Raw genomic sequence first — 20324 nt, 5'->3', positions numbered from 1 at the left:
TTTTGGAATTACACTAATGCGGGCATATCTGTTTTATATATACAATCTTGCAACATCTGGGAGTGGGATACTTAATGTCTGAAGTGCTGGAGAGAAGTGGAGCTGGATGGTTTATTCCAGCATGTCCGCCATGACCGCTCGGTAATTGGGGGTTAAGACGCTTTGGCAAGATTTTTTCCATATTGCCCTGTACACACGGTTGGAAATTCAGAGGGAAAAGGTCCGATTGGATTATATTGTCGGAAAATCCGATCGTGTGGGGGCTCTATCGGACTTTTTCCATTGAAAATTCCGACAGAAAAAATTGGAGAGCAGGATCTAAAATTTTCAGACAAAAAAATCCCATTGGACTTTTTCCGATCGTTTGTAGAGAATTCCGAGGGACAAAGTGCCACGCATGCTCAGATCAAATTACGAGACCAAAGCTATTGGCTACTAGCCTCTACGTAGTCCCGTCGTATGCAACTAATGTCACCTCTTTCCGACAATCGGATTTTCCGACAACTTTGTCCGACCGTGTGTATGCAACACAAGTTTCGGACAAAATCCGTTGGAAAAAATCCAACGGATTTTGTGATCAGAATGTCTGACCGTGTGTACAGGGAATAAGGATGCTCTGGATCACTTCACACTGAGAGAGTGTATAGTGCTGGCATAATTTCACACTGGATCAGTGTCTTCATAGTAGGACTATGGAGGACTCTTTTCCTGTCTTATCATTTTATTTCACATATTATTTGGACTTTTGATATATAATTTCCACCTTCTTTTTGGTTCTACTTTATAAATTTTTATCATCACATTGAATGGTATTTTATATTTTTTTAGAGCATTGTATATACACGTGTTATACTTAACACACATTTTATTTATGATGCACTATTTTATTATTGCTCATTGATATGATTTACTGTTATATTGTGGTACACTTGTGTGAAAATTATATCACTGTATAGTTTGCATACTGTATATGTTATATTTAACGCATAATTTACTTACTATATTTGACTTCACTTTTTGCTTTGGGTTTAATTATTTATGAATCATTCATTTTCTGAGAATTAGCACTCACTTTTAGGAAGTTGGTTTAATTTTATGTTGCTTACCAGAACACATGACAGGCTTCTCTCTCATTTAAGAATTCTTAGGTCATAAGCTCAACCTCTTTTTTATGTTTCTTAACCCATGGCTTTGTATTAATTTATTTTGGAAAGATTGATGTAGTTGGATAAATACTGTGAGGCCAATTTAGATAACCCTGACTTACCAAATTAATATTAGGTTAGTTATACTTTTCAGTGCAAAGAGCAATAGGCTGGATACAGCCCTTTACTAGCCTTTATCCAGCCCTTACGGCACTATTCCTGCCATTGTGATGAAGCACTATTCCTCTCACTAACATCAATGATTGGACACAATTTCTTCCACTAATACCAGCAATGGGGCAATATTTCTCCCACTGACATCAACAATGGGGCACTATTCCTCCCACTGATACCAGTAAAGGGGCACTATTCCTCCCACTGATACCAACGACAAGACATTATTCCTCCCACTGATACCAGTAATGGGGCACTATTCCTCCCACTGATACCAACGACGAGACATTATTCCTCCCACTAACACCAAAGATGGGGAACTATTTCTTCCACTGACACAAAAAATGTGGCATCTTTTCTGCCACTAATACTAATTATGAGGCATTAGTCCTCCTACAAATAACAGGTGTTTTGTAATTTTATTATTCCTACTGACCTGAATCCAAGGCATTGTTTCCTCCACTGACTTAGGGACATTTTCTACCCCCACTGGCCCCATAAAGTCTGAAGGACAGCAAACTTTTTTTTTTTAGAAAGTTTGGAGACCTCCTGGCATTGAGTATTATAATTTATAACTTGATACATTGGAATTTATAGCTCAACTATTCCTCAGTATTACATCCTTACTACCTAAAAGTTATAATTTACAAATTAAAATAATATTCATATTTTGATACTATGTAAATATCATCAATATATATCAATTCCATCAATAGATCACATGAAAATTCATCATAGTTTACTGGTAAACTACAGTAATAGAGTGGATAGCCTCACAGACCATCTTAACGGCTCTTTGTACCCCATTTTATGCTGGTTTTCACAATCCAATCTCTGTACTAGTTGTAATACAGTGGTGGGTTTAGCCGACTAATTTTGTTGTTCAAAACACTGCCAAAGTATTGCCAAAGTCTCTGTTCTTTAAGGGAATCTTTACCTTTCTCAGTAAAGGGCCACATTATCAAAAAGCCTTTTCTATTCCTTTGTTTTGTTGGTGTTTTTGGCAGAACCTCCATCTATAAATACCGCAATTTTGGGGCAGGAGTGTTGGTGACAAATATTCCATCCCCTAGTCTTTTTTGTTGGGATATAAGTGCTCAAGTCTTCCATCATAATATGTAAAAATAAACACACACAATAATTATTTACCAAAATCCTAATAAAGATTAGGTCTTTGGTCCTCCCATTGGTGTTTTGGTGCATGAGACTACACACCCCTGTTTATTGTTTAAAGTATGTGTACATGCTATGTTTTGGGAGTTTTGCATTTGAAAAATATATAGCATGCATTAGTTCAATTAAACTACAGTGTATATGAATCTTACAGTATATAGTGATTTTTTATATTTAGGATTCAAGCATTGCAATACATGTTCCTTTGACACTAGGACACACAGGAGTTGATTTATTAAAACTGGAGAGTTCACAATCTGGTGCAGCTGTGCATGGTAGCCAATCACCTTTTAACTTCAGCTTGTTCAATTAAGCTTTGACAAAAAAAACTGGAAGCTGATTGGTTTCTATGCAGAGCTTCTCCAGACTGTGTGCTCTTGAGTTATAGTAAATCAACCCCATAGTTTAAAAGAGAAAGATGTAGGAGCATATTTATTGTGTGGTAAATGTTCATCCTAGGGATGGAATCCCTACACCATTGGTACTAGTTGAAAAGCACATTTCCTGCATACACATACTGTATACCAGATAAAGCTAAGTTTGCCACTGCTTGCCTTTAAATTGTTTTTTTTATTCTTGAAAGGTAAAACCAGGTCCAATTAACATTCACTGTATTTAGAATATGGCAAATGCAGACATCTCAAGTGCGGGAGACTCCCACATTTCTGCGGCGGCTCCCGCACACCTGCAAGCGCCTCCCAATCTCCTGGGAATGATCAGTAAGGCAGGAATCAGCTGTGATCACAATCTCCTTTGTATAGATTTTTAGCTGACAGCCACTTCTCATTCTCTCCCTCCTGCGGCTGACGGTTAAAAAGCTATACAGGGAGATCGATGATCACAGCTGTCCCTCCAGCCGCGCCGCTCATCCCCAGCTGCTCCCTGAGTGTTCCTCCTCCAGCCCCCTCTGTGTCCTTCTCCAAAAAAAAACACTGACACCATCCACTGCCACCCACCCCCCCATCCCCCCCAGAAAGTGGCGGCTGGGCGTTTGCTGCCATGGAGCTCCACCTCCCTGAAATGAGTTTTTGCAGGTTGGGATGTCTGCAAATGTTACAGCTGCTGGTTTCAATGACCTTTTGACAATACAACATTTGGAGTGGCAAATTATCATTTTTTTTTACTGACTCCACTATTTCGAAGTAGATCTCAGTGCATGTACTTCCAATCACTACTATGATCCTTCTGCACACCAACCATCTGATTCTTGAATGAGAATTTTGCGTCTAAAATCTTTATTTGGCTTCATTATTATTTACCTTCTGTTCCCACCACTCAGCAAGGATTAAATCTTCCCTGAATGTCAAGATAAGTGCCATAGAAAGCCCAATGAATGCATCAGAATTTACCTATGTTAACAAATATATACTATTGCTGAACCATATTAAATATAAAAGTTTTAATGGCCCATAGCAACCAGATAGTTATTTTATGTTCACGTCAATTACAATATAAAATATGGTTGGAAAGTAAACGAGTGCTATGAATAATATTTAAGATTGCACCTAAATACAAATTTTTCATGAATGTTTTTTTGCCTTTATACAATGCATCCTGGAAGCATCTTCTGACTTCATGTTTGATGTATGGATACCCTGATGGATGCTTTTCTAGGCTGCTGTTTCTATTACTGTGTCTTCAGAGGCCGCAACTTTAACCTCTTTCTTTACAGAAAATGTTTTGGTTACTTTAGTTAGTTTAGTTCTAAAGGATTTGGAGAAATAGAAATACACAATAGGATCAAAGCAAAGATTTGAAACGGACAGCAACAGTGTAGATTCTTTTGCGTGGAAAAGGACTTGTTTCAGGCTGCAGTCTGTGATGACATCATTTTGACTTAACGTGTATGGAATTCGGACTATGTGGTAGGGAAGGAAGCATATGATGTACCCAGCTGTTATTAGAAAAATTTTCACAAATGCTGTCTTGATGTTGTTAAATTCCTCACAGTCCTTATTTTTATAAAGTCTATTAATGGTAATACAATTGGAAATCAAGATTATACAGGAACAGTTCAAAAATATAGCAATGCTGATAAAATTGGAGAGCACATGCCAGTCTTTTCCAATCTTCTGTTTAAAGTCAATACATCCAACGCCCTCCTGTTCTGGAATGTCTCTTATAGGAATCAGCATGTTTGGTAGCATGATGGCCAGCACCAAAGCCCAAACAACTACTGATAACATTGTAGCAAATCCTCTTTTTTGTATTTGGTACAGTTTTGCACTCTGTATAGTCTGTAGACACCGATCCATGCTGACAAATCCCAGGAATATTATTGATATATACATGTTAATGTAAATCATACATGCTGTTACCTGGCAGTGAAAGATCCTTAACTTCCAGGAAGCCCATCCCAAGTCAACAACAATCTTGAATGGCAAAGCCAAAGTCAGTAGCAAATCAGCCACCAGCAGGTTTATGAGGTATACATTTGTACATTTCTGGCTGTTGTCTTTCCGGTTGAAAGCCCACAAAGCAAAACAACTCCCAAAAAAGCCTACCAAAAATATTATCCAATAGAAATATGTGAATGGTTCCAAGTCTCTGTTGACGTTACAGGCAATGTAAGAACTGTTGGTATTGTCCATTGTAAGATAGCCCTGCAGTCAGCTCCAAGGAAAGACCTGAAATGGTGCATAAAAACAATATGGTTTATTCTTTAGCTATATGGAAAACTTCTGCTCATGCATTAGATTACTGTATACAGCAATTTATAAATGTCTTAATTGCAGTGCACTCTTTCAAACTGAGTAGGAAATCAATGTAAAAATAATAGGAAAACAGAACAGTGGTTGACAACCTATGTTTCTGCGCACATCAGACAATGTGGTTGATTTACTAAAACTGCAGACTGCATAATCTGGTGCTGCTGTGCATGGTAGCCAATCAAATTCTAACTTCGGCTTGTTCAATTAAGCTTTGAAACCTGGAATCTGATTGGTTTCTATACGGAGCTGCACCAGATTTTGTACTTTCCAGTTTTAATAAATCAATCCCAATATGTACTTCACGCTGAATATGTCCAGAATAAAGCTAGCTGCTTTAAACTAGATCTAAATTGTAACTAGATGACATATAGTTTGCCAAAGCACTGTGTGTCATAAACAAGTGTCATGTTTTTTTTCACATAAAATATTGTTTTCACCTTTCTTGTATCCTTCCTTTTTGTTCTTTTTTTTTTTATTTATTTATTTTTTTTAATCTGAGTGCTGCTGATCTCAATCAGCCTTATTCAGATACTTCCTGATTACATGCACTCACTTTGGTGTTGGTTGCACATCATTGCTCTGGACCAGTTTTTAAATGGTACTGATAGTGGATCCTGCCTGCACAATGTGTGTCAGTACTGCTGCTTGTTGTTTCTCTTCGGGGTGCATGCGATAGGGTGAGAACACAGAAACACAATTGGGTTAAAACTGTCACCACATTACAGGAATTGCCTGAAAAATTATATTCATGGCAGAATCATTAAAGTTTCTTTTAATAAGCGCTGGATATTTAATTTGTTTCCATTTCTGAAATAAAGGCTATTCAATGCAATTCACTGTGAAAATATATTAAGCCATACTCCTATTGTTGGCAAATACTAATGGTACTGACACCCCTATGAAAGAAAGAGAAAGTATACTAATATATCACCAACCCAACTGGCATTTGATGTTTGCTCAGAAAATTAAGTAAGAAAATGCAAAATGAAAGATGATGTCCTTTTACAAGCATGACAAGGGAGTTATGGCTTTAAAATTAAGCCATAGATGGTATTAATGCCTGTAATAAGCCAAAGGATTTGTAATGTTCAGCACAAAAATGTAACAACAGTGCACTATTCTAAAACTGTCTCTCACTTCACATGCTTCTCCTTTTTTTATAGAAAGTGGTGAATGAAGGATGAAAGAAAAAATACTTTTTGTTAACCAGCCCTTTCTTATATCTCCATGGCAGAATCAAGTTAAAGAAGAAACCCAGGCATTAATATTTTTACATAGTTACATTAGGTTGGACCAGTGTATCTATGCATACACCATACTTGTAGGATCCCCCTGGAAGCTAGAAATCACTGTAGTAGGATCTCTGCTTGCCTGAGCGACTGCATTGCTGCATCTTGAACACAGGTCATCTGCACCTGTATTTCATTCTTGTTCAATAGTTTTTATTGAGTTTTCATAAAGAATATTATGCAACATCACATCTTGACAGACAAGTGGTATTGAAGGATAAATAAGTTATGAAGAATAAGTTTCAACAGTATGAATATGAGTCAGGCCATATTGTGTAATGTCTCTGAAGGTGGTAAAGAAAAGCAAGGAAGAAAGAGAAGACATGAAAAGAATGGGCTAGGGCATAGGGGGAAGGATTCTGGGGAATTTATCTTTCTAGAGTATGGATTAGACTTGTCATAGATTCAGTAGAGTACAGTCAAAGTGTCTTGGAAGGAATATTGTAACCCAGATTTTGCAAAATTCAGGTATGGTGTTTTGTAAGCGTGCTGTCAACTTATCTTTTATCAAGGTCCGATGTATTTGTGATTGCACTTCTGAGAATTAAATGCTTGGTGATAGCCAGGCTTTAGCTATAATAGCTTAGCAGCAGTCAGTATGTGGGTTTTAAGAGCAAACTGGGAATTGGATAATCCTACTGGCTTATGATTTTGTAAGGTCTCAGTTGGCTGGCTTGAAAAATGTTGTTTAGGAGTTGATGCACTTGTTGCCAGAACCGTTGAGCCATCAGGCAAGACCACCAAATGTGATAAAAAGTCCCAGGTTCTGGGCAACCTCAAGCAGGGGATGGAGGAGGCCGAGGAGACATGGGCCAGTCTACTGGGGACCATATACCATCTGAATAGTAGCTTCTAGATTTCTTCTTTAACTTCATACTGCCACTCAAGCAAGGACTGGTTAACAAAAAGTGTTTTTTTTTTAACCTTCATCCTCGACTTTCTACAGAGAAACAAATTTTCTTTGCATTCATTGAAAAATGCAATGATATCTCTGAATGGCATCCATTCTGAAGCGATGACCACCGGTGTTCATAATGCAGCAGAGCAGCTACTTAGCATGGGACCTATAAGCTAGTGGAGATCATTCGAGTAGTTTGGTTTACTACAGTGATTTACAACTTTTGGAGGAACCCCACGGGTATGGTATACGCATAGTTGACATTGTTCAAAATTGTACCAATGTAACTATGAAAAAATCTACACACCTGGAATTCTTCTACAAGGGGACCTGGCCAGCTCTGGAATATACTATATTTTAGATTGTGATTAGCCTGCATAGAACAGAATTGTAAAACCACCATCCCCTGTAATTTAGAAGGAGTTGCAAATTATAATTAAATCTTTCTTTCGTGAGCTGCTGTTTGTTTATGTTTATAACACGTGATATCACTTAAAAAAATATTCACAGTAAAGCAAATAAAACACTATATTTGTATATATTGTTATGAAATGTGTTCTAAAAGAGACAATACCTGTGCCGACTGTCCTGGGCTGCTGGCAGCTTTACACTGCTGCTGTCATCTTTTCATATATAATATGCAATCGTCTTTCCTGGTAAACAAGTAGCACTGTGGTTGTTGTGGTTTCACTCTTACATGTCAATTGACGTAGTTGAAACTAAAGTTTTTGTTCATATAAAAAGATCTAAAATTTCCCTTTTAGTAACTGTGAATGTCAAAAATACCCACACTGCAAGTGTTTTCTTCCATATATCCCATATGAGTGTGCTCTACACTTTGGCCACAACTTAGGAGCAGGTCAAACACTTTTTCATGAATATCATGTGAGTGTTCTCCCCGTGAAGTTTAAATTGACTCGGGACATGGAAACATGGATAATTGGTTGGTTTATACAGCAAATGAAATCTTTACAAGTACTGTAAGGGCGCTTGAACTATATACTATATATGGGAATTGTATTTTTGTTTTTCTATGCAGGCATCCTAAGGCCGCGTACACACGCGGGGACTGTTCGGCCAACTTTGTCCGCTGAACAGTGTTTCGGCGGACAGTCCGCCCGTGTGTGGGCTTTCAGCGGACAGTTTCAGCGAACAGTCCGCTGAACAAGGTTTTTCGGAAATTCCGAAAAACTGTCCGCTGAAACTTTGTTTCAGCGAACAGTCCCCTCGTGTGTAGGCTTGTTCATCAAACTAAGTTCCGCGCATGCTCAGAAAGGATTTACACGCCGAAAGTTATAATGCAGTGTATAGGACGTCGTATTTTTCGTCCCGTCGTACGTGCCGTTCACGTCATCGCGCACGGTTTCAGCAAACTGTTCGTTCGTCGTGTGTGGCCATGTCCGTCCATGCTAATTTTGAGCGGACTGTTTGCTGAAACTGTTTGACGGACAAAGTTGGGCGAACAGTCCCTGCGTGTGTACGCGGCCTAACAGTAAAGCCCCGTACACATGGCCTGAATGCCAAGCGACATCAGCCCATGTGTATGGTAGCCAGTCCCACAGAAGCCAGCCAATTTGGCAGCTTCTGTCAGACGATGCCGGAAGACCAGCAGGCGACCATCAACCAATCTGCACTCTCAGTCAATGGCTGAGATTGCTGACCAGAGTGTTCTGGCATGGGGCTTCCTCCTCTCAGAACACAACAACTCAGCAGTGGAGACCGCTGTACCAACATTGGACCATTAGTACAGCAGCCCCGACAGGAGCTGACAGTTTTTTTTTTTTTTTTTAACCGCTGGGTTGAATCGAAAAAAATTGTGTGTACCAGGTTTTTGACAGCTCAGAAGAAATTAATATTCTCTGCTGCAATTAAGCAAGCTACCTTTCCTTTCCTTTCTCCAACCTGTGGCTGAAAAGCAGTAACAGACTGATGGGTCACCCTACCTTGCACATCTATAAGCAAGACTTCCAGCTGGTCCTAACTCTTAAATGCTGCTGTACAGGGGTTTGCAAAAAGCTAAAATAAAGTCAAATTCAGTATTTATACTAGTTGCATTTACATTTATTATGTGTTTTTTAAATAAATACACAACTGCATTTATTGTTTTTACATATCTTTCTGGAGTGCAGCTTTCACATCCTCATCCTCTGCAACCCTCTATATTTTTTTTTTTTTTTTTCAATTTCTTTATTTATTTATTTTTTCCCTTTCCATTTTTTTCTCAAGTAAACAAGAATAGAATTCTACATAAACAATCTAAGAGTCATACATCAAGTTTCCATATTCATACATAATAAACAAAAATAGCATAATAATTCACTCTATTCCCTTCGCTTCTTACTCCCCTTATAGTGTAATGTATAAATCCACAGAGAGAACAGGCCAGGTTAGTGGTAATATATATAATATATCGGGACAGTATCATAGAAACTTCTCTCTCAGTCCCACATACCCCATGTCTGATCCTCGGTTGGTACTGTTCCCAATCAGATCAGAGTTGTATTGTTATCCTCTTCTTTCTCATCTTCCCCCCTAATATTTTCCCCCCTATTCTTCTCCCCCCCCCCCCCCCAAAAAAAAAAAGTGGGGGAACCAAGCCAGAGAGAGGGGGAGGGGGGGAGAGAGGGGGAGTTCCCATCTCCTTCCCCAAAATCCCCCCCCCACCCCCCTAAATCGCATCGATCCGTCTCCTTCCCTCCCCCGTGGAGATATAGAGGTTCCATGGTATTTATTATTATTATTATTATTATTATTTAGTTAGGTAAAGTACACCCAGCTCTGAACTTAAGAGGTGGACTCTGTGAAACCTGTCCAAGAACATGCTAGTAGATTCATTTTCTCCTGACTAATATGGTTCTAGTATGTGTATGTATGCATGTGAAATAAGGATTTTGATTGTAAGCTCCCTGAGCACAAGGACCGATGTGCGTGTAAAGTGTTACATGAATCTTCAGTGCTAGATAAATACCTGTGATAAATAAATAAGTGGCATACTATCTCCAATCCAACTCTCTCTCAAAGACATATACAGTATATTGTAGTCACACTTGTTTTATTGTCCAATAATGCAACACAGTAATGCCCATACTACAAAGTTTTGAATAGTGCCACAATGCACTATGCAGTAGCATGGCAGAACATAAATCCTTTTGTAATGACCACTTTAGTGTGAAGGGGCCAATTTAGTATTGGCTTTTTAATACCAATTTTCTCTACCATCACAGGAGAGAGCTCTTTCTCTAATTTAAACCCCCTTGAATGGACTTTTTTATTTGCCCATAACAGTAGCTCTGAACTTAGCAATGCTGCAACAAAGGAGATAGTGAACTCCAAACTTGCCGAGGTTTGAGAGACTGCTCCTGTGATGGTGGGGGTGAGCAGTAAGCACCTGGGAGTACCTTTGCAACATCATAGAAACAAGGCTGGATAGGGGGCATCTCTGGGAGTTCTTCTGCCAGGCTTTAAGAGGTACTGTACACCTCTGGCTTACACCTATAGCATGGGAATAATTCGATTTTAGCCAAAGTTGCTCAATATATCTGCTGGTGCCCCTTACCTGCATAGGCAGCTTTTGTTAAAGTTATTATTACTATTATTATTATACAGAATTTATATAGTGCCAACAGTTTACACATCACTTTACAATATAAAAGGGAGACAATAAAGTTACAATACAATAAAATTCAAGAGGATTAAGAGGACCCTGCTCAGAAGAGCTTACAATCTAATAGGGTGGGGCAGGTGGTAGAAAAGGTTGTACATGTGAGAAATGAGCTGATGGAAGTGGTAAAAGATTAGTTGGAGGCGTGATATGCTTCCCTAAAGATATTTGTTTTCAGGGATTTCCTAAAGGCAGCTAGAGTAGAAGATAGCCGGACAGATTGAGGTAGAGATTCCAGAGGATGAGAGAGGCTCTGGAGAAATCCCGGAGATGAATTTAGTTAAAGTCATGGATATCCAAACCCAGTTACAGATCATAGCCATTTAGGCACAGCTGAGTAAAAGTTCAAGTATTAAGGAAAAATCTGTCAATACAGCACAACTTTACAGGTAAATAAGAACCTAAGTACACATATTATATTGAGTGCTTATGAAAACATAGGTTATGTTGGAACCCGGTCCCCCAGTTAGAGTCAGAAGAAGCCCATGACAACCTTGAAAGAGATGACATGGAATGTCATTTATAAGGGAATATACTCACTTTTGTTGCCAGTGGTTTAGACATTAATGGCTGTGTGTTGAGCTATTTTGAGGGGACAGCAAATTTACATTGTTATACAAGCTGTACACTCACTACTTTACATTGTAGCAAAGTGTAATTTCTTCAGTGTTGTCACATGAAAAGATTTAATAAAATATTTATAAAAATGTGAGGGGTGTACTCACTTTTGTGAGATACTGTGTGTGTGTGTATATATATATATATATATATTGTATGATCACTCATTCATGTCTTTGTGGAACTTTGCTTTGTGCACTGGTACGCAGTAATGTTGGAACAGTAAGGGGCCATCCCCAGACTCTTCCCCCAAAGGTGAAAACATGACACCTTAAGAGTTCCCTTCACTGGAACTAAGGGGCCAAGGCCAACCACTGAAAAACAACCCCACACCATAATCTTTCCTGCACCAAATGATTTGGAGGGGTGGCCCAATACTTTTGGCAATATAGTGTGGATGAGTGAGTTTGGGGTAAACTAACTTAACTGGCCTGCACAGAGTCCTGACCTCAATCCAATAGAACACCTTTGGGATGAATTAGAGCGGAGACTTGCGAGCCAGGCCTTCTCATCCAACATCAGTGCCTGACCTCACAAATGCGCTTATGGAAGAATGGTCAAACATTCCCATAGACACACTCCTAAACCTTGTGGACAGCCTTCCCAGAAAAGCTGTTTTAGCTGCAATTGAGCTGTTACAGCTGCTCAATATTGAACCCTAGAGACTAACACTGGGATGCCATTAAAGTTCATGTGCGTGTCAAGGCAGGTGTCCCAATACTTTTGACAATGTAGTGCGTGTGTGTATAAACTCTGACTGTCTTTCTGACGGAGTTCCGCTGAAACGGACTTGGCTGCACACGATCACACTGTTCGTTTAGAACGCAATGACCTATGATGGGTCTAGAAAAGGAAGTTCAATAGTCAGTAGCCAATAGCTGCCCTTTGCATCGTTTTTGGTACGTCGGAATAGCATACAGACAAACGGTTTTCCCGATAGGAATTGATTCAGTCGGAAAGATTTAAAACATGTTCTATTTCTAGGTCCATCAGAATTATTTTTTTTTAAGTCAGATGAAGAGCACACACGATCGGAATATCCGCTGAAATGATTCTGTTGGACCTTTTCTGCCAGAAAGTCCGGTCGTGTGTGCACGGTATTAGTGTTAGTAGGTCACACAGTCATCAAGCAAGTTGTAGTATTTTAATTGCTCAGGTGCTGCGTTATATAGACTTGTGGAAATATTTGACTCAAAAGTGCATATTATGCAGATACAAGGTTTATGATGTATTTTATGGAATAACTACATGACTCACAGTTCTCGAAATATAGTCACCATGATTACTGTTTGTCTAATCACACTGTATTTTACTTATGCAAACCCTCCCCTGGTGAAATTTATGGGATGCAAGCGACATTTACCATGTTTCTACAATAACTAAAGTAAGCTCTTTGACTATGAGTCAAAAAGCAGCACAGAAAAAGGTAGGCATCCATATATATTACAAGAATAATCTTGTTTGGTTTTGACTGCTATCTGGGAGTAAGATTTAAAATAAATTATGACAGTTTTTAAGAAGCTGTCTAAAAGTATTCCGCAGAGTTACTGCAGCTTGTCCAAATGCCAATTCTTGGAACCACCAAAACTTTGAGTGCCTGGAGTCCAGTGCGTGTCTGTTCACCGGTGCAGGTGTCATTCAGGTCCAAATTTTTGCTTGAATTTACATCTGAACCGGACCCAAACATCCACAGGACCCTTCTGCAATCTGCTCCGTGGCCACCCTGGACCAGTGTGCATTGAGAGCCGGTCACACTCTCCTGTCTGCATCTAATTCGCATATATGTGAACCTGGCCTTAGTCAGTTTTTAATTTGCTCAGTGCAAGCATCATTATTGCCTAAATTCATACTAGTTTATTCAGCATTACACATTACTGTGTCTTCATGCTAAACTGGAAAACTGGACTTTCTTTGTTGGCTAAAAAAATAGCTTTCTTCAGAAACAAAAAAATATAAAACATATTTTTTTTATTTTTTTATTTTTATGGACAAGCATGGGTCTGCACACTCAGAATCAGACCATTCTTACATTTTAAAGGATCAATACCTTAGTGTACCTAACTCTGAAGCCTGTTGATAGTAATGTATTTACAGGCTACAGTTGAGTTGCTCTTCAGAAAGCCAGGTCATTTTAAAAATTCCTCACATACATGTTAAAATTAGCATTTTTTTTTAAATTACCAAATTTTTACCCAATTTTCACCCAAACCATTTTTTTATAGTTCCCAAACATATGTTTTTTGAAAGTCGGGGCTATGGAGCATAAAATGGTGGTTGTTGCATTTTTTTGTCAGGCGCTATTTACACAGCTGTTTATCAAACACTAATGTTCAGGAAAAATACACTAAATGCATTTTTGTTCACACAAACGTCTGCATCTGCTAAACATGGCAATAATTGGAGCTTCCTCTGCATCAAGAAGGAGGTGCAGATACTGATAGATAAGATTTGTCAATAGACTTGTGCACAATGGAAAATGTTTAGTTTTGGTTCGTTGTCATTCGTAAAATACATAATTTCGTTCTGTTATATTCGTTATGTTACGTTAATACGTTTTCGGATAATTTGTTATTTCTGTAAACTGTCGATATTCGATATACTGAATCTCGAATCATGTCGAATTCATTTGTATCTGCTATAATTTCTTTTGCATTAGTTGAAATTCGATATTTATGTATGTATACTGATTCATGATAACGATTCGTAGTTTGGAAAGTTGTTTGTTTATTGAATTTATTAACACACACAATGACAATATCTCTTTTTCATTAGATTGTTTCATTAGATCTTTAACGAATTACCGAATCATGTCGAATTCATTCGTTATATCCGCTATAATTTCTTTTGTATTAGTTGAAATTCGTTATTTTTTATTCGGACATCCAAATGTCCGAAAGATGCAAAATTCGGGCAAATTTCGGTTAGTTACGAAACGAATTGCACAAGCCTATTTGTCAAATACTGTACAGACATAGTCATACATAAATACATACATAAATACAGTGAATAGGAATATATGAATTCAATATGATAGACGTAGTAAAGTCCTGATGCCACCTCACGCTTATGATTCTTCTTAAGCATTGAATACTGTTTTATAAGGCACAGCCGTGTTTTGGAAATGTTTGCACATATCAAATGGGGATCTTTTAGACAAAAGGCATTTGTATTGCTTTTGGGAGTATCTTTTCACTAAATAATATAACCCAGGGTTGTCCCAGCCATATGACAAGATGGTTATTTTCAAAATGTGGTACCTTCTGGGAATGACGGAACCTTCTGGGAGAGTACAGAAAGCTAAGAATTTCTGTCAGGCTTTATTATTGTATGTGTCCCTGTTGGGGAGGTTTCTTATTATTTCTGTCCCTATAACATTGGGACAGGAGATGAAGGGTTGGTTGTCACTGCAACAAGAAGACATTGAGAAAAACAAAAAGCTGGCAAAGGTTGTAAGTAAAGTATATTTTTGTTGCGTGTTCTGTCCCAGTACCATTATGTCTCTAGGACAAGAAATGAGAATGTTCTAACCCTTCCTCTCCACAAAGCAAACAACAAATAGTTTTGGGCCAAGTAAAGCTCTTTGCTGCTGGATACATTGTTGGAATTAGCCCTCATATTTCTTATCTTAGGGCTATGGAATGATTAGTGTCTATGTGTCTATGTTGTCAAGATTAGGACAGGGAGTAGAAAGTATAACTTTTTTTAGTTTTCGATGGAGAGCGAAATTAGAAAACCTGTCAGTTTTTATTGCTGTTTGTGCCCCCATTAAGGAGAATCCCCCTCTCTATTTGTCCTGTTTAAAAAAATCTCACATTTTGGGTTGTCCCCAGAAAATTTATAGAGGGGATATCTTCTATCGGGGACACTAGTTCTGGTGACCTGGGGGTCCCCAAGAAATTCCCTTAATTTGCAAGGATTTCCTTTCACTTCCTGTTTGGCTATGGGACAGGAAGTGAAGAAAAATCTCTGCACTTGGACACAGATGGCAAAAAAAAAATATCTAACAAGTGTTATAACCCTCCCTTGGTGTATGCAAAATAAAAATAAAAGTTTTGTCCATAGTTCTACTTTAAGTTGTTTAGTAAAATAAAACTAGGCATAGCTGATGCGCCTCAATCCACAAAAATAATGTGTGTTGTTAGCCCACAACTGATATTTTTGTGCATTTCTGGCACATCAACTGGTATTTTTCTGTACTTGCAGGCTTTAATCACTTGTCTACTAAGGTACATTTATAAATGGGATGGTAGACAAGTTGTTAAGTCAAGCTACTTAGCTGTGAGCTTGACACCATTTCTAAGAGCTAGCAAAGGGCTCTCCATTAAAAGTGGCTCTAGAGCTGCCCATTCACTATTATGGGGCACTTAGAATCCCCTGCCTTCCAGTGCACTTATTCCAGCATGATCTGTGCATTGGAGGGCAGGGGAGTCATTGGGGGCCTAATAGACCGCCAATGTCTCAGTAAAGAGTACTTGTCATCTGCCCATGCTATCACATAGGGGGCTTCTTAGCCCCCTTGTGATAGCAATAAGGAAAAAAAATGAAAAAATAATTGAATCAAATCAATTTAGAAAAAATGTAAAGCACCTCCATTACCCCTGCTACATACACATGCATGCCTGGCGTAGGGGGTGCACGTGTATGTAAACAATTATTGCAGCTTACACACTGTAAACTGATAACCTATAAAAGCATTTAAAGCATCACTTATAGAGAATTTGGGGTATCGTTTTTTTGTGATTCCATGGGTGTAAGCAGTTTGAAGACTTGACATGTTTGATATCTATTTACTCATTGCAAACCCGTCTTTTATATTTCACCAAAAAACTGACATACTATTGTGTTTGTTGCACTAAAATTCATTTTAGAAAATATGCATTTGATAAATGCCTGTGCGACTATTGTGCAACATAAAAAATTGCAACTACCACCATTTTATTCTCCAAAAAGATCATACCCAAGAAGACTCAAGGCAGCAATTGCTGCCAATGGTGCTTCACCAAAGTAGTGAGTAAGGCCTGATTCACACCTATGTATTTTTAGTGCTTTTTGCATTCACAGATTTGCACTACAGAAAGTGTTCCACAGCAAACCATGTTAAATGGACTGTAGTGCAAATCTGCAAAAAGCACTAAAAATGCATAGGTGTAAATCGGACCTAATGGGTCTGAATAATTAAGTACATGTGATATTTCAGTTTATTCTTTAATAAATTCACAGACATATCTAAAATTCTGGTTTCACTGTGTCATTATGGGGTACTGAGTGAAGATTAACCACTTCTGGACTAGCCGCCACAGTTATACTGTGGAAGGTTGACTCCCCTGTTCGAGCCGTCATAGCTGAACGTTTACTCTTTAAGATGCTTTAGCAGGCGCGCATCACGCGTGCCCACAGTGTGTCTCCGGAGCCAATGCGCATGTCCTGTAGTGTTTCAAAATTATCACTGTTTTTTGTTTATAGCACAAAAAATAAAAACCACAGAAGTGATCAAATACCACCAAAAGTAGGCTCTATTTGTGGGGAAAAAAAAGACATCAATTTTGTTTGGGTACAATGTCGCACGACTGCCCAATTGTCAGTTTAAGCAATGCAGTGCCGTATCACACAAAAAGCCAAAATTGGAAAATATGAAGTGGGTCTGAATACTTTATTAATGCACTACATGTGTCTGTGACATCAGCTAGACTACAGGTCATTTTAGAAGCTCAGTCACACTGCTAATGTGGCTAGTGATTAATCACTAAGACGAGAGAACATAGGTTACTCATCTAGCATGTAATAGTGACCAATTGCATTCAACTCAAGAATTATAAGAGCTGCAGTGTTAGCATAGGTTATTTGTTTAGTGAGCATTTACTACTCCTAGCAATTAATTGCTAGCATTTATAGTAATATTATTGAGCTACTAATTCTTTAGCTCTCTAGTCTATCGAGGTTACTGCCAGCAAGGTCTTAAAACTCTCAGAAGCAAAAGATTTAAATTGCATTTGTAGCTGAGGCGTTAGGGCCTATTCACATTGTTGCATTGTGGTAATGCGTGTTGTTGCAATGCATGTACCATTGTGTGTTGAAATGCCACCTATTTTGAATGGCATGTAATACAGACCCCACACACCTGAATTTTAGTTGCTACAAATGACTGGTGAATCTGGATTTTACATGCTTACAGATTTCACAGATGTCCACAATTACGGGTTTAGTGTAGACAAAGTACATTCCTCCTGCCTGATAGTGGTACCTGGCATGCATTAAAAAAGAGATATTGTGTACTGATCGATTCTGGCCCTTGTGGTATATTTCAGAATTATGTGATATCTTAATTACTGATCCTAGAGATAATCTATTCATTTTATGTAATTACACAGTGCAAACCACAGATGTGTGCCATCACCTACATTAGGCAATCACTGACCAGTTATAAACCATTCACTGCCTAAACCTAAAGCTGGCTATTGTTACAGCAAGCTAAAAACTAGGATATTTCTTAACTTTATGATATAGTTTTACTAATTTCTTACCAAACAAAACAGTTAAAGTACAGAATTGTATGTTATACATGTTGTAATTCTGCAGAATTGTGCAAGGAGTGTAAAATTATGCAAAACATAGAAACTGATAGTTTTCAGCCTGTGCTAGATTAATAAATTACCCATTTGCACAGATATTACTGAAACAAGGAAGAAAGAGTTTACTGTTTACTGATAAAAAACATTTACTTCTTACAAAAATTCTGTGTTCACAGCTAGTTTTTTTCGCAATGGTAGAACACAGTCAAATACTGCAGGGAATCTGCATCAAACATAGAGGATTTATTTACTAACATCAAATAGTCTGTGCACTTTGCCAGGGCATTTGCTCCAGAACTTAGTAAATGAGGGGAAGCTCTGCTGACTTCCATCATTCAATCATATGTAAGGAAAAATGCTGTTTAAAAAATCCCTGAATGTGGTTGGGTATTCTTTGCAAAGTGAAGCTTCACCTCATTTACTAAGCTCTGGAGCAGATGCCCTTGCAGAGTGTGACTTCACCTGCAAAGTATACAGTCTATTTGCCGTTAGTAAATCAAACCCATAGACATGTTATACAAATTCATAACGCCTGCTCTCTGTGCATGCAATGGTGTTGATTTACTAAAACTGGAATGTGCAACATCTGATGCAGCTGAGCATGGTAGCCAATAAGCTTTTAAGATTTGACAAAAATCCAGGAAGCTGATAGGTTTCTATGCAGAGCTGCACCAGATTTTGCACTCTCCATATTTATTAAATCAACCTCTGTAAGTTATAGAAATGTAGCCTGCATGAATTCTACTACATTAACAAATTTTGCGGCCTACAGAAATGTATTAATTTTACGAAAATTCATTCAAAACGTATGCAGGGAAACACCACAAAACGCACATGAAAACACATTAAAAACGTGTCAACACATGAAAATGTGTGCCATTATGGGCAACAAAAACACACAAATCTGCAGCCTAGTAAGTTAACATTTTATAACTGTTATGATTTCTTTGGTCTTACATATGTGTTAATTAAGTGTATAGAGAGTTACCTTCTGTCTTGCTTGATAGTTAGCTCTTTGGTCTTGTACAATGTAAGATGCAAGAAAGATGTAAGAAAGATGCAAGACACATCATGAGAACTGCATTCTGTAATGAGCGCTGCTGCTCTGTGGACTGTATAAAACGAGGATGTGGACAGGCTGTGAAAACAATTTGCTTTGAGACAAGAGGAACTGAGATAAAAACTTCTCAATCACTAGAAAACCACATATGCTTGTTAGAGCCAGTACTAGGAAGCCTGCTCACACCTGTTTGCATATCGGTATTCATGTTTGTGTGCATATTAAGCTTAGGTTTAAGAAGGCTTACAGCCTCTGTCTGGCTATGTCACATTTAGGTAATTTTTCTATGAAGTTTTAAATGCTGTATGGATATTTCCCCTCACTTCCTGTTTTGTCTGATATCCATCAACTGGACAGGAAAATCTTTGTAACTGGAACCAGACAGCAATGAAATCCCAATAGACCTTCTAAACCTTCCCACTCTAAAAGAAAATTACTTTAAGTTATTAGTGTTACCTCAAACCACTTGTTGCACATTTTACTGTCACTTCTGCTTAGAACTCCTAAAGCCGCTTACACACGATCAAACAATCCGGTGGAAAAGTCCGGCGGACAATCCGCCCGTGTGTGGGCTCTGGCAGACTTTTTTTACCCAAAAGTCCGGCGGACTAAGAAAGTAGTTTTGCACCTAAATACGACAATACGACCGTGTATGTGCTAGTCTGCCGCACTTTTGATATGAATGGACTTTTCCCGCCCGGAGAAAAGTCTGTTCTTTTTGAGCGTGGCTCCAGGTAGAAGGAGGCGTCGCTGGCCCCGTCACCTGGTATAGAGTTAAAGGGGAAGCCCTACACCGGAAAAAACAGCGCGGGGGTCCCCCTCTAGGTTGATATCAGACCCTTATCCGAGCACGCTACCCGGCCGGTCAGGAAAGGGGGTGGGGACGAGCGAGTGCCCCCCCCTGAGCCATACCAGGCCGTGTGCCCACAACATAGGTGGGTGCTTTGGGGAAGGGGGGGCCGCACGGCCCACCCACCCCAAAGCATCTTGTTCCCATGTTAATGAGGACAAGGGCCATTTCCCGAC

The 20324-nt window shown here is 38.7% G+C and overlaps 2 protein-coding genes across 6 annotated transcripts in view; one reads left to right on the top strand and one right to left on the bottom strand.

The window, feature by feature from the left end:
- Positions 1-20324, top strand: part of MED12L (mediator complex subunit 12L) — a 740921-nt gene that overhangs the window by 207197 nt on the left and 513400 nt on the right. The window lies entirely within an intron of this gene.
- On the bottom strand, positions 3877-19394 carry GPR171 (G protein-coupled receptor 171). 3 transcript variants are annotated; one of them, XM_077488171.1, is made up of 2 exons: positions 19227-19394; positions 3877-5119 (listed from the first exon to the last, which is right to left on the bottom strand). In XM_077488171.1, the coding sequence occupies exon 2, from the start codon at positions 5081-5083 to the stop codon at positions 4103-4105; it is 981 nt and encodes a 326-aa protein (XP_077344297.1). In that variant the 5' UTR covers positions 5084-5119; positions 19227-19394; the 3' UTR covers positions 3877-4102. The 3 variants fall into 3 exon arrangements, with proteins under 3 accessions (XP_077344297.1, XP_077344298.1, XP_077344299.1); XM_077488172.1 differs by lacking the exon at positions 19227-19394 and adding an exon at positions 7965-8089; XM_077488173.1 differs by lacking the exon at positions 19227-19394 and adding an exon at positions 5757-6035.

Source organism: Lithobates pipiens, unplaced genomic scaffold, assembly GCF_037356315.1.
Source record: "Lithobates pipiens isolate NorthernLeopardFrog02 unplaced genomic scaffold, aLitPip1_a1.2 Scaffold_18, whole genome shotgun sequence".
NCBI classification, from domain to species: domain Eukaryota; kingdom Metazoa; phylum Chordata; class Amphibia; order Anura; family Ranidae; genus Lithobates; species Lithobates pipiens.
Note: the sequence above shows the minus strand (reverse complement) of the source record. Positions and strands in the feature narration are given on the sequence as shown.